General features: G+C 30.2%; 1 protein-coding gene across 5 annotated transcripts in view; it reads right to left on the reverse strand.

Annotated features, from left to right (window-relative positions):
- ESCO1 (establishment of sister chromatid cohesion N-acetyltransferase 1) overlaps window positions 1–16063 on the reverse strand; it is a 50569-nt gene that overhangs the window by 23239 nt on the left and 11267 nt on the right. For 3 of the 5 annotated variants that reach the window (XR_012483635.1, XM_074276369.1, XM_074276374.1), the window contains 8 exons: window positions 15732–15778; window positions 13907–13964; window positions 11732–11828; window positions 9322–11507; window positions 7065–7179; window positions 4962–5025; window positions 3576–3693; window positions 846–977 (listed from right to left, as the gene is read on the reverse strand). Coding sequence is in view for 4 of the 5 variants with exons in the window: in XM_074276369.1 (XP_074132470.1) it covers window positions 846–977; window positions 3576–3693; window positions 4962–5025; window positions 7065–7179; window positions 9322–11505 (2613 nt within the window). In the remaining variant the exon portion in view is untranslated. The remainder of the gene's footprint in view (window positions 1–845; window positions 978–3575; window positions 3694–4961; window positions 5026–7064; window positions 7180–9321; window positions 11508–11731; window positions 11829–13906; window positions 13965–15731; window positions 15779–16063) is intronic. The other 2 variants (XM_074276381.1, XM_074276389.1) reach the window with 2 other exon arrangements.

A 16063-nucleotide genomic window follows, 5' to 3' on the forward strand; every position in this document is an offset into this window, starting at 1 on the left:
CATCTGAATTATCTACTGTTAATCTGAATGCTTATATGAAATGGGTAGGTGATCTCAGTTCAGATATCCTGGAGGTCTTGTCTATGTGAGTGTACAGTACTGAAGGTAACATGCATGTAAATATGGATTCCAGTTTGTATTTCAGATTATGTGGGAACAGCTTTAGTATAATAAAATCGCTATTTTCACAAGATATCTAAAATAGTTCAAAATTGCTGAAAATTTTCCTACATTAAACTCAAATGCAAAAAAAATTACCCAATATACCTAACATGCATACAAATAAAGAAAAAATACAAAATTTCCTTATACCACTAAACTGGGGGGAAAAGAACTTTTAACATAATTTTAACAAACTTTCAGAGATTTTAATTAGTAGAAAAATATTTTTCTACAGAGTAGACTTACAAAGGCAAAAGAGAAATAAAAATGTAAAAATTATCTAGATGCTATTTTTCTAAATATTATTGTATAATTACAAGATACAAAGTTGTTCCAAGTCATTGGACTATTAAAATGGGATTTTGATATCTTTCTAAATTCATAAAGAAAGAACTAAACAGGTGGAACAACATTATTTCCCATAGAAACCCAGAACAAAGGCAATAAAATGCTTATTTAAAACAAAACCTCCACCAATACTGACCAACATAAGTAATTAATTAATTTTTTTTAAAAAGTCAGTTTATTCCAGAAATTGTATGTTTTATTTTATGTAATCATAACTGGAAAAATATACAATATACAATATTATCTTAAAAGCCATTAAAGAATTAATCTTTTTGAGAACTTATCTCACTAAAAATCTGACCATTTACCCTTAAAGAACCATGAAATTCTCTTACCACATATTTTACAGCACTAATAAACTGGTTGTGGAATAGCAAATGTTGTGTCTCATCTTCTGGATTTGAAGCTGTGTAAAGCATTCCACAAATATTACAGGAAATGGCTCCAAATCTTTTTTGTCCTGCATCCTAAGAATAATACAATATGTTACTCAAAAATTTCTGGGAAACTGAATACAATGTATAAATCTGAATATAATGAACTATATAAAAGATAAAATGTGGAGAGAAAAATGGGTAAAGTCAAAAATGAACCCTAAAAAGAGTAATTTGGAAACCATAGGTAATAAATGAACTAGAAGTTGTTACATTTAATATGTGTGGAATTTTTTAGAAAAGAAAAGCAGTTTTAAAAATATAATGGACCTCTTATTATATTATCCTCTAATAATTTAAAATGAATACACATAAAAATCTTAGGGCCTTATCATTAAGTTTTACAATATCTTAAGTCCAAATATTCTGTAATGATGAAAATGTTTGCTGAATGAAATAATTTCATGCATATATCTACAGTGTAAAAAAATTATACTCAAAAGAAAAATGTTACTACCACATTATGGATTCCACATACAAAACATTTGAAACTTAGTTCTTTTTAATATTTTTCTGTTCAAAAGAACTTTTATGAAAAGGAAATGATAAAAGCTGAAGTGGATGGAGAAAAATAAGGACACTAAAAACACTGTTGGGGAGTTGTGAACTAGTTCAACCAATATGGAGAATAATGTGGAACTATGCCCAAAGGACTACAAAACTATATATAGACCTTTGACTCTATTGTACTTTGAGTATCAACTAAAGTATAATTTTTTCACTTTATTTTTCTTGCTTTTTTCCTCACATGGGTAATACAGAAATATTTTTTGCATTATTTCACAAGAATATTTGATATATTGTTTGTTTTCTCAATGTGTCTGCGGGGAAGGGCAGGAGGGAGAGAATATGAAACTCGAAATATTTTTTAAAAGAATGCTAAAAAATAAAGAAATGCCTTTTTCAAAAACAATGAAAAAATTAAATTAAAAAAAAAAAAAGAAAACTATGTTCAATAATTTTGCCATGGAAATTGTACCATTCTGATATCACCATAAAAACTTGCATTAAATAAGAAAATCAATTAATCAATGAGCATTTATTAATCTTTCTACTCATATCACTCAGTCCTTGAACAGTGACTGTTGATTGACTGATTGAAACAATCCCTACTCACAAGGGAACTTTTATTCTAAGGGGAAGAGGTCAAGTAGAGCACATATAAAAATATATGTAGCATAAAATAAAGTATATAAATACAAATATATGCAAAGAAGTTAAATACAAGTTAATTTAGGAGAAAAGAAAACAGCAGCTAGAGAGATCAGGAAAGGTTCTATATTGAAAATGGCGAGTGACCCATATTAAAGAAAAAGTGAGGTATTCAGATGAAGTGAATGCTAAGCAGATAATTGTCAATGAAAAGATAAGGAGATGTGAAATAGAGTATCTTGTGTAAGCAAAAGAGAGAAAACTAATTTGACTGCATTTAAAAAGGCTGTAAAGACAAGTTGCACAGGGCTTCAAAAGCTAAGTAGAGGAGTTTCTATTAATAATAGAATAGCTAATAGGAAACACTGGAGTTGGTTGAGATTTGAGCAATGATTAAATTACAAACTACATAATGGAAAGAGTTTGGAAAAGGGAAAAGCTTAAAGGAAAAGAGTTCAGTTTTAGATATATTAATTTTAAAATATTTATAAGATAACACTTCCTATATAGCATTGTGCTAAGTATAGGGAATATAAACAGAAGCAAATATAGTTTCTGTCTTCAAAAAAAGCTTACATACAATTTTAGAAATAAAACACATGGAGGGGAGCATGAGAGATAGCTAGGAAGTGGTACATGGATACTCATTTCTAGGCAAGAGAAGGTAAAAGCTCACCTATCATAATTTTAATTTTTAACCAATGAAAAGATGGACTTCAGAGCCCAAATACCCTCAGGTTGCTCACATAATCTATTGAGGAATACAAATCATCACATAATAAATTTTTCACTGCCCTCTTTATCAGATAAAGATTCTATCAGATAAATTTCAATGACAAAATTAAGTTAACAAAAAAGTAAAGTAATAAAAAAGTACCCAAAAAAAGGTACAAAAAAGTACAAAAAAGTAAAAAACAAAAGTAACAAAAAAGTACATGTTGAAGGGATTGTAAGAAAACAAATACCTTAATGCATAACTAAGGGAACTGTGAAATAGTCTACTTATTCAGGAAAGGAATTTACAACACATTAAATGTGCAGAAGTGGAATAAAAAAATTCATATAACAACATCATAAAGCCAAATAACTTTAAAAAACTAGAGAACTTCAATCAGTTAAAGAACAATATTTCCAAAAGACTAATGATGAAATGTATCACTTCCTGAGAGAAAGGAGGTTAAGACTTAGGTGCAGACTGAGACATCTACTTTTTTGGACATGGCCGATGCATGAATTTATTTAGCTTGATTATATTTCTTACAAAAAAATATATATATTTTTCCTAATGGGAGGAGATAAGGGAGAGATAAGTTAAAGAGAAACTAGATTTTACTTGAAGAAGTTGGACTTAAAAAAAAAATCAATAAAATGTTTTTATTAAAAGAAAAAAACATGCGAAAATGTACTTATTGTTACAAGAGTTGACTGGGGAATTATAGAGGTATATATGGAAATGACTAAGATAGAAAAATAACTTACTATGATCAACTGCTTATCACAATCCTTCTCTGCTTCTTTTAGTTTTAAATCTTTTGAAATCTTTATTTCCAAAGGTGAATTGCAATTTGTTGATGATGAATGGTTTGGCAAACTCCCCCTTCAAATTTAAAAAATAAATTACACAGAATTTTATAACTCCTAGTAACTTCAAACATTTTTTAAACAATATAGCATTTACTATGGTGTTCATTAATAAATAATGAATTCTAATAAAAAAGATTTTTCTAGATGAACGAGCATGCTAATCAAGAATCTGAAAGATGAGAAGATGACCTATTATGGATTTTTCAATCTTGAAAATTGTTAACTTTATACTTATTTACTCTTTCAAATATGTGCAATAGTCTTTCAAAGTATATGTACATTTCCATATGCGTATAGCACAAAAATAAATCTGCCATAAAAACTGGAAAAAAATATTCTAGAAAAACTGCAACACTATTTACATTTTGAGAATTTTTTTAATAATTTGTTTCAGTTTTCATTAATGTGATCAAATACATCAGCTAATAATAATTTCAATCATGATTTTTAAAAAAAATTAAACCTATGTTTTAGATGGTGTAAGGAGATGATGGATAGGAAATTCCCTCTATCAATGAAGATTAAACAAGTGTTCTGAAACTTAGTTTCAAAAGTCAATTGCAATACTGCATAAGAAAGGGCTTTGCTCAGCATTACATGCTCAATCTCTGTAAATGAACTTGAACACATCTCCTTGCTCTAAAGTTAGGTGTTCTGTTCATTACCCTACACCATCTATCATCTTTTAGCTTTGGTTTCCTCTTATTGAACTTGATTTTTCATGTACTTAACTTGTTAATATGCTACAAGTATTCTCCTGTCAAACACTATCATTATAATTTTTTTCTGCTGGAATTTACATTCTTTAAAAAAAAAAAAAAAATACAAAAGAAAAAAGCCTTGCTGAACATCTAAATAGTAGTTCAAATTGTAATACAGGAAAAACAATAAAAACTGGAAAATGAATTTGGATCAGTTTCTCCCCTGAGAATTACCAAAAATACAGATTTAGAGTCAATTTACAATGTTTCCCTTTTATTTGATTCTCTAAGCATTGTTTAATATATAACACAATGCTTTATCAAATTATAAATCAATTAGGAAAAGTAATATGGTATAATAGAGAGCTAATTCTAGAAAGAGCTGGTTCACATTTCACCTTTAACAAATATTGGCTCTGTGAAGCCAGATTAATACTGGATTCACTTTGTGACCCAGTAAGATTATAAGATACAAAGCAGATATAGATCTCAACTGGTACATTACATTGCTTTACTACCCCAATATGCCATAAATATCTTAATAATTCATCTTTTCATCTAAATAAAGGTAACATCATACCTGTTATCACTGGTCTTAAACATTTGGTTATTAAAAGTGTTTATCAGCTGCTTAGGAGTTATATCTGTAATTTAATATTAAAGAAAAAAAAGATGACAATCTTAGCTACTTAACAATTAGTCAAAATTTACCACATAAAGTCAAAATGTTATACAAGATAAATTTATTATTATTTAATAAATTAATTTAATCAAAGCATTAGATTATTTTTCTTTCCTACTAATAGACAATAAAATTATACTAGTTTCATAATATGGGAATTGTAAGAATAAAATAATTATAATTGAGTTATACATTTTTAAAAATGAACTACATGACAAATGTTTGAAGAGCAACAGGAAACAAGTATGTTGATGCAGTATCATTGAAATTGTGACATGGGGGGCAGCTAGGTGGCTCAGTGGATAGAGTACCAGACTTGAATTCAGGAGGACCCAAGTTCAAATCTGGCTCAGACACTTAATACTTCCTAGATGTGTGACCCTGGGCAAGTCACTTAACCCCAGCCTCAGAGGGAAAAAAAAAAGAAATTGTAACATGGTCAAGACATTTTGAAAATCAATTTGTAGTTATGCTCCAAAAGTTACTTAATTGAACATGCTCTTTCATCTGAGGATACCATGACTAGGTCTATATATCCAAATAAAAAGGATAAGCTTACATGTGTACCCCCCCCCAAAAAAAACCCTCAAAAATCTTATAGCAGTTCCTTTTGTTGTGATAAAGAATTAAAAGCCAAGTAGGTACCCATTATCAGGGGAGTGTTTAAACAAATTATGATATATGAATGTAATGAAATACTATTGTGCAATAAGAAATGAAGACCATTTCAGAGAAATATGGGAAGACTTTTATGAACTGAAGTTATAGTAAACAGAACCAGAAAAGCAATTTATACTATAACATTAATCTGGTAAAAATGAATATTGTGAAAGAACAAAACTCTGCTCAATGCAATAACCAACACAACCCCAGAAAACTGACAATGAAAAATGTTGCAAACTCATGACAGATTTGTGAGAAACACATTTTTGGGCATGGCCAATGTGGACATTTATTTTGACTACGTCTAAATAAGAGATTTTGCATTTCTTCCCCCAGCCTCCGGGGGATGAAGGAGAGTGGAACAGAGAGAAAACATATGTTTGAAAATTGTTAAAAAAAAAAAAAAAAAAAAAAAATCTATTCAAAAAAATAATGGCAACGAGAGGCAGAAGAAAAAACAAGGAAAAACACCAAAAACCTAAACAAAAAAGTTTTATATACAATCTTTTTCTATTCTTTGTATGATGAAATATACTCATGTTCATTATATTTAAATTTATAATTAAAAAATAAAAACCTGCTCCTCAAATGATCTACTAATTTTTGGATTTATTCTATTCTTTTTGTGAAAACACCTCAAGAAAGGTGACTGTCTGTACCTGCCTAGGTTTTCTCTTTTGTCATAAACACACTTTCCTTTAAAAGAATGATAATCATAAATTTCTTTCTCTTTAACTGCCAATATAATCAAAAAAACAGTGACCAAATGATTCAAATAAGATTATTTTATCAAGGGACTAGGTTTCACCAAGATTACAAGTCTTCTCTAAGTTGTCATACATATTTGTATGATCAAAGTGGAATCATTTCTTAAATTTATTAAGACCCTAATATTGAGTTAGTATTAAACAAGTACAATTTCAGTAATTGAAGGTCATAATTGAGGATATGAAGTAATCAAAGACTTAAAGTTCATATTTTTCAATGCTCTACAGTTGCTTATACTAACTTAAGATTATTATAAATATTCTGAAATAAAAACAAAAACTACTAGAATAGAGACTAAGAAGCTCTCAGAAAACAAACAAGAATAAATAAGTGATATAAGAATACTTTAGATAAAAGCAAGTGCAAAATGTTTAATATTCTAGAAAATGAAATTTTACTATAAAAGATAGCACTCTATCTAGAAATAAATAACCTATAAGTCTAAAGTATTTGAACAATATTTAATGAAGTTAACAAGTTCTTATGATGGAAGATTTTTTTTTCCCTTAATCTGACAAAAGTATATCTAAACCTTGATAAATTCAAGTAAATTAATTTCAAAGTATTTACCTGGAGATTTATTTTCTGCTGTGTCATTTTTGGCTTGATTAAGAAGAGGTGGCACTACTGAAGCACTTTTCATTGGAGTGTTTTCTGGGCTAGATTCCAAATATAAGCTGAAACTCTGAACATATAGAATCAAAATTTTAATACATTCTGAATCAAACCATTTCTCCTTCTATATTAATTTCTGCCCCCTAACCCAAGGCACTAGATGATAAAACTGATTGAGAGTACATAAAGAGAAAATTACATTTTATATTCACAAAGAAATTCACTCACTAATATTAATAAAGTCATTCAAAAATATAAGGTTCATGAGTTACTCTTACTCTAATAAACTACAAGTTCAGAGAATTGATTCTTTCTTTCAAGAATTGTCAATCCTATAAAAATTCAGCACAATCTAAAAACCCTACATCAACTCTGGCACTGTTACATTTTCCCCAACTATGACTTCCACTTTCTTCAAGAGTTAGTGGTCTATGGCACGAGTGACAAAGAACTGCATTTGAAACAACCAAGTGGTTCAGCACAAGATGGACTAGATTGAATAAGCTAGCCTTAGAAGCTAATGGCCGACTTAATTAGACCTTATTATCATTAAGAAAGCAGTTTGGCTCTGGCAATTTTTCCTTTCCCTTCCTATTCTTCCTGATGTCAGCATACCCCATTCTTATCCCCCCCTTTTTTAATCATGCCAGTCTTTTATCTTATTTTATAACTGAGGCAATACTATGGTGTCAGATGATTTGGATTAAAATCTGTTTTGAGACTTCACAGCTATGTGATTTTGGGAAACTGACAACGTTCAAGACCAGTGGTCCTCAAACTTTTAAAATAGGGGGCCAGTTCACTGTCCCTCAGACTGTTGGAGTGCTCATACTCTGTCTCTGCTGCCTTAGCCCAATGCTGGAAGTATGCGTTGCTAACGCGAGTTTAAGTCGAACTTCCGGTTTGATTTTGCCATAACCCAGCAGGCCATATAAACGTCCTCAGTGGGCCGCATCTGGCCCGCAGTCTGTAGTTTGGGGACCCCTGTTCAAGACCCTTTCCTTTTCTGTAAAATGGAGAATAACTCAAGAACTGAGATTAAAAAAAAAAGTATGTCTATTATTAACTTCAAAGTCATCTATGAATGTGACCTGATATAATTTGTTGGGTTATGAAATGGTATGACAATTTAGATAAATATCTAGAAAGATCAGAGTAAAACTACTATGATGCAATCTAGTATAGCAACTTTTGTGATAAAATCATCAATGAATAATGATTCTGCTAGCAAAGCAAAATGGCCAGCTCTAGCATATCTCCAGCTAGCATTCATCTTTTAAAGGTTTAAAGGTCTACTGTTTCCTTACTAAATTATAAGGGAAATGAAAAAAGGAACAAAAAATAAAAGTATATATTATGTTCTTTTTTCTCACACTGTGGGGTGTTCTAAGACACACTGATTTACATTTCAGGCTTGTGGTAATAAAACTCAAGCTCTGAATTATAAAGCCACATGAAGTTATACAGGGTTTGAAGTGACATGAATTGAAAATCGCTTGAAGGAAATAGGTTATTTCACCTGACGAAGAAATGAGTTGAAAGAAATAGTCACTATTTATAAACGTTATCTTATCTGGTCTAAATGATTCCATTTATTTTGCTTGGCACCAGAGGGTTGAAACTTTTTTCTTGTCATACATAGTAAAGTCTGTATCAATGTTTCAGGTTTTTAAAACCACTTATTAAAATATAACTAAAAATTTTGATAAAAATAGGCTTGCCCAATTTATATTCGATTTAGACAACCATAATTAAAAACATCAGGTTCAACTTATAGGATTTGATTTGTTCACTATCAAATTATATATTCAAATATAATTCAGGAATTAAGAGAGTATGTGGGGAGTGTATTAAATAAAGCAGGAGACAAACAAGTTTTCTGCAAAAAACTTATAAATAAGGAACCATTAAAAAAAACCAAAAAACTGGAATTTCCATGAAAATTTCAAGGCTATAAAGGAAGTACCTTCCAGTGTCTTCCACTGGTTTTATGATCTTCTTCCCAAATTAATAAAGACCTTTACCTGTTCATGTCTTACTTCGCAGCTGCTTTGTACTTCTCTTATGCACGTAATCTAATCTTAACAAATGACTTTTTATAAACTAAAACACTTTAATTAGAGAAAGTCATGATGATTAAGTCATTTGGGCAAATTACTTTTTTACCAAGTACTCATGTCCCTCTGATATTATACACAATGAAATTGATTACCTCATCAAATGCTGGTTCAAGAGAATGTTTCATCTGATTATCCACTGATGGTTTGTGAAGTTTAATTTGATTATCCAACTGACCATTTTCAGTAGTCTTTTCTGTAGTTCTGCTCTTTTCATTTGTTTTACCATTACTTTTAACTTCTTGAAAATAAATCTCTTTTTGTTTTTCCTGGTAAGCTAAATCTTTGTCATCGCATGGTTTCAGTATTAATGACTGGCTTTGAATTTTTGGAAGATGCATTTCTGAAGTTATCAGATGAACTGAGGTTTGTGGAAGTTTAGGTTTAGTTTTTAATAGGTCCAATTTAGGAGCAACTGGAGAACCTAAACTATTCTGACGTAAGTGGTTGGCTTTCCCTAGTTTAATTTTGGTCCATTTGGATTTCTTACTAGCTAATTTGTTTAAACCATTTAATACACATTTTACAGGATTGGCTTTTCTACTAGGGAAGAAACGTTTGCACTGAACATTTTCACTTGGTTCCTTCTGAGCAATCATTTGTGTTTCAATTTCAGTCAACTCCAACTTTGTTGGCTTCTCATCCTCTTTTCCACCTTCAATTAATGAAGATTCCTTCTTTACCTCAACTGTATCTGACTCAATTTCACCTGCAATTTCTTCACACAGTTCAAGGATGCTAACACGTTTTGTCTTAACAACTTCCTCTAAAGGTTTATCTGTGTTTCCTTCAGGTATTGTTGGCTGACAATTTTTTGATTTTGTTCTATTTTTCAATTTTGGATGAAGTAACTCCTTTTTGGTAATTTCTTCATTCTGTTTTGAAATCAGAGAAGTGGTCACTTTTGCTTTTTTGTCTTGGGAAGAGATGACAGGCACTGAGTTTTTTTCTTCTTTTTTAATTTCAAGCTGATAATCTTTTTGAGATCCTTGTTTGCACTGAGGATCACAGGCACCATCTAATTTATTATTTACCTTGCTTTTCTTTCTTTTTGGTGAATTTGATACCTCACTTGCTGTGCTTTCATCTTTAGAGCCTGAGCTTTTGAGTTTTCGTTTCAAATTTTTCTGTGTAACTTTAATCTTATTAAGCTTAGTTTTTACTTTGCTACAGGACTCTGTTCTGTTAGTTGATATACTTTGCTTTACTTCTAGAATTTGACTTTTAATTTCTCTGTTACGCAAGGACTTTGTTGAAACATCAGCTAACTGTTGTAATCTTTGTGATCTCCTATTAAGCTGTTCATTCAACTGATTGCCACATTTTGATTTAGGAGTTTCTTCAACTGATTTTTTCTGAGGTTTTCTGTTTTGTCTTGGTTCTTGTGAATATTTCTTCACCTCAGTTTTGTGAATGCAGTTACTAGACTTTTTCTCATTAAAGAAAGCCTTTGTTGACCTGGTGGCCATGTGTGTTCCTAGTTCATATTCATTTGTTTTACAGCCACTGGAAGATTTATTCAATGGTTTTTCTAATTCTTTGCAAGCTGATTTTGTTAGATTCCTCAGAGAATTTTTAACTTCTTGTCCTTTTTTATTGTTATTTTTTATTATTTTAGTTGATGAAGCAGAATTGTTTTCTTTTGATTTTCCCTTTGTAGATTTCATTTCTGATTCAGGGCTCCTTTGAATAGTTTTATATGTCCTTGTAGAATTTAATACTGAATGCCTAGTATTTTTGGTGTTCTCAATTCCAGAATTGCTCTTAAAATCTGTTTTCAACTGACGTTGACATTCATTTTCAAAATAAATTTTAGTTTCATTCAAATTAGATTTCTCTGTCTTTCCTGGGGCATTACTAGAAATGGTATGATTGGACTCTGAAGGATTCTTATGTTTTATTTTGGTTGATTTGGGGGGAGTCTGAGGAGAATTTATCCTATTTGGAGATTTCAGTGCCGATTTTGTTAATGATAAAGTTTTATGGGTGGTTCTATTTAATTCAGGCTCAGATTGTGACTTTTCAATTAACTTAGTTTGATAAGATGACCTAGCAAAATTATTGCTGGTTTTATTGGTCACTGACCTGTCGGCTTTGACAAAAGTTTTGGGAGATTTTTTCTTCTGTATTTTACAGTTATTTGACTTTGATTTATTTGATCCATGTTGTGTTTCAATGTTTCTCTCTCTGTTTGCTGAGTTTGTCAGTTTGCTGTTATCTAGTTTCCTCCGTTTAGCAGAATGTTCTACTAGTGTAGATTTCCTTTTCTGTGCTGCCATTTCTGCAAATTAAAAAACAAAAACAAAAACAAAAAAAAACAACTTTTTTTTACAAAGGCAATGTACATAAATAGCCTCAATTTACCAACAAAATTTTTAATTTTGACTTAATCTATATAGTGTTACATAGATGATACATACTGATGAACTTTATATTTAAGCCATAACTTTTCTTATTTGACTAAAATTTGGTTTAAGTTCCAACATATACAATATGTTTACTTACAGTTTCTCCCTAAAGGACGTAACTTCAGCCACCTTAACTTCTGAAAATATGACAAAAGCATTCCTTATAAACTTGCTCTTGACACATTACATTTTACCTAAAAGGAAGATTATGTATGAAAACATTTAAATTTAATGAAAGAAGACAATGGCAATATTTCTCCTAAGATAATGGAGAGTTAAGAGGGAAGCATTGGTATATCAATTATCACCTGACTTCTGGGGTCTGGTCTGCTACTTCATGGCTTTAGGGCAAATCCTCTATATATCTGAGCTTCAATTATACAGAAATAAAGTTAAAACCTTCATATCCAATTCCAATTGTGAGAATTAAAAAAGATCAAATATATAAAAAGTATACTCTGTAACTTGAATCATCATGGTATTAATAGTATATGGTTCCAACATTACTTCTTACTTACTAACTTCTACACAACTAAATAATATTGAATTGTTTTATTTACATTTAAAACAATTATTAAAAGGTAGCCTGGTTAGAATGTAAATAATACCAAGTTTGAAAAATCAGAGGAAAGTGAGTTGAAATCTTAGTTCCATCACTTACTACCTTTGTGATATTAGACAAGTCACTTAATTTTAATTTAAAAATTAAGTCCAGACTAGATGATTTCTGAGTTCCCTATCATCTCTCTCCAAGTTTTTCTCCTATCTGACTGATGTTTTTCAGTCTTCTTTGCTGAATAATTTATTCAAGTCACATCTGCTAACCATGAGTACACTATGGAAGAGGTGTATTCTTCCAAAACTGAATTCATTATCTTTCCTCAATCCTTGTAAACTTCCCCATTACAATCAAAAGGTACCACCATTCTCTCTTAATACCCATGCTAACAACCTAGATGATATTTATCCTTGACTCCCCAATTCTCTCTCACCCATATCCAATCTGTTGTCAAGGCTTATCAATATTACTTTTGTATCATCTCTTACAAATGCCTTTTTTTCTTTTGATAATGCTATCCCAGCATAGGTCATCATCTCTTCACAGCTGGACTACCATAACAGCTTGCCACAAGCCTCTCATTCTCCCTCAAATGCCATCTTTACAGTCTTATACCCTACCATGAACAGGGCAAAATTAGAATAACTATGGTATAAAGATTTAAAAGGATATAATCCAATGATATATCAACAAATTTTGTTCTTTGCTTATGCCATACTTAAGCCATGCTAAATACATCCTATTTACCATCAGTCAAATATTCAAACTATGTTCAGAAAAGGGAGAAGAGTTGTAAGGATCTGGTGTAAATGATATCATACCATGTCAAGCCTTGAGAAAAGGGTACAAGAATAACAAACATATTTACTCCACAAGGTTCTAAAGAAAGAACCAGGAAGTTTTTGTTCCAGTAGATATAATTACGTCAATATTTCCTAGTCTCCTTTAAAAGCATCAATCTGACATAATTTTTGCATGTGACAATCTAGTAGTAAAAAAAAAAAATTGCCAAAATATCTGAACTTGGGAATCACTTCCATGATTTAGCAACTTAATTAAGTTAATTCTCTAAAACAAATACAGTTAATATAATAAATATGTTGAAAATTTTCATGATAATGACTGAAGATAAAAGAAATATAAGCTAATTTTAAGATGTAACCAAAGCAATTTATTACAGAAAGACGGTAAGGGCTTTTAAATTTTTCTCAAGTCTTAAAAGCTCTTGGGAAATGTATGGCCATCTGACACTAAAATTCTCATTTAATATCTAATTATACTAAAATTTTCAATAACATTTTTCTAGAATTGCAGAATTTCATTATTAGAAGGAACCCCTAAGATCATTTAGTAAAACTCATCCCTAAAGCAAGAGCAACCTAACCAAAATACCTAATAAATGGTCATTCAATCTCTACTTAAAAGACATCCAGAAACTGAGAATGACAGAAATTTTCTGTCAAAACTAAAATTCCAAATGTGATGCCTTACAATTCATATTATTTTTAATAGTTCTAAATTATGTATCATATATATAAAAGGACAATTAAAAATTATTTGAATAATATTAATACAGCTGAGTTAACTATTCTATTTTTGTGGAGAGCTGGTTAAGTGAATTTTTTTCTCCTTTAAAAATTTCAATAAAGTAGTATAATACATGACACCTTATCAAATAATTCATCCTGGAAAACAGAATTATTAACTACTTACCTCACAAAAACACTTGAGATCACTTTTTAAAAACTGAATAGCCAATTTTTTTATAATTCTATAAAAAAAAAAAGGGGGGGGAGGATAGTACATTAATACACATCAATGAACTCTTTAAAAAGCCATCATAAAAATATTTTATAATTTTCATTTAAATGATTCACTAAGCTATCTTAAAAAACTAAAGCTGACTTGCCCATTGGCTTGACATTGTCTTCTATAATTGTGCTCAGAAAATACAAGCACATTTCAATCAGACCCAATGTCCCATTTTTACACAGCATTCCATTTCCCCCCAGGAGGATTCCTAACTTAGCATAGGCTTCAAGGGTAGAATAATTTTGGAAAATACATAAAAAGTTCCCTTAAAATGTGCTTCGATAATTATATTACCAGTAATAATTTAATAGAAGATGCATTAACTTGCACATTGTTCTATATTAAATATTTCAGGTTAAATTAACCTGAATAGTTCCAGACTAAAGAAAAATAGATAATTCTTTAATTATCCACCAAAACTGTTAGTTATATAAATTTCACCCTGTATTTTAGTACCTAATCTTCTCTGATTTAATATTTGATCACATTCATTTCTTCTGTATAATGTTATATCTAACGAAGTAAAGTTGTTGGTTAATTAGATCATGAATCCTCATATATCCCCATTGATAACTTTCAAATACAATTCAGAACTGCAACAACTCATCTATGGCTATTGCCTCAATCAAAAAATTACACAGATAGTGAATACTATAGGAAAGTCATGATTCTATAAAATCAAAGACAAAAAGAAAGCATTTTCTCCTAGGGTACCAAACAATTCAGGAAGTAGTGCCGAGATATGTTTCTAAAATTCTATACTTGTTAATTTGATACTCTATGGTCATTAGGTTTTTATAATAAATACAGTGATCAAGTTACAAACTATAATTAACATGGCAATTATTTAAACAAGTTGGAACTACCCAACTTTAGGGCCAACTGTTTATCAAAGATTTTTTAATTATCTTGCTGCAAAGTTTCTAGAACTGCCCTAAATTCTTCAGTGGTCATGACAGTACTTTTCTGGAACCAGATGCTTTTATACTTCCTGTCTTCATCGCTCATCTCTTGTGAAATAGATTCTCCACAGACCTCCACTCCTCTCTACAGTCAGGCATTTGTGCTAGTACTATACACTAGCTAATATATTTATATATGACACAACACCTTTCATTTTCCCTAATGATCTCTACCCTGAAAAGAAGAGAAGAACCAACTTTTCGATTTACGTTTTTTAGCTTCCTCTAAAAATGATTAGGATGGAAGCTGAAAAATGCCTAGGGCTTGGATTTTTTCATCTAATTTGAGGATGTATAGAGCCAATTATCTTATACAACAATTATTTAATTTCCTAACCACCTATTAAATCAATGCTAACAACTACCCTCAAAACTATCAGCTTATGAAACTACATTTCTAGCCAAGGATCTGATTGGTAATATGCAAAAGCTCTAATACTAATCCTTAAATTGTTTTACTAGAACATAAAAGAAAAATAATGTGAATTGTGTAGAATTCTATGAATTCTACATATGAATTGAAAGGAAAATAGACTTCTTTTCTAAAAGGTAAAAGTAAATGTTTCTAATAAATGTAGCTCAATATTGACTTATCCTGGAAAGAAAATAACTAAGTATAAAGTTAATAAGAAATAATAATAATCATCAACTGAATATTCTCTACTTTAACAATGTTGATTTTAGTATTGCTGTAAAATAGCCAATATGTAGATTTCAAACAAGTAGCCTAAAACTTATTTATAAAACTTACATATAATACTCACATCTGAAAGGAAGCTCCACGAAGAAAGACCAGCAAAATATGAAGTACCTAGTTTAAAATCATAAAATAAAAATGTCAAAAATGTTTAGACCTTAATAAAACACATAAAACACTAAACTCTATAGTATATAGTCAGCAAGAATAGTTATTTTATTTCTTTGTGGATTTTTCCAGACAAAAGAAATTAGTGAAACTTTAAAAAACAATTATTTTAAACTTTTGGAAACATTTATTTATATTTTGAGCCTAAGAAAAAAGCAATAAATTAATGGTTAATCCATTTTCAACACCAGTTTACATGGCTCCAAGTTAATGAAAGAAAATGGAAAATAG

Source organism: Sminthopsis crassicaudata, chromosome 1 (genome assembly GCF_048593235.1).
Source record: "Sminthopsis crassicaudata isolate SCR6 chromosome 1, ASM4859323v1, whole genome shotgun sequence".
NCBI lineage: Eukaryota > Metazoa > Chordata > Mammalia > Dasyuromorphia > Dasyuridae > Sminthopsis > Sminthopsis crassicaudata.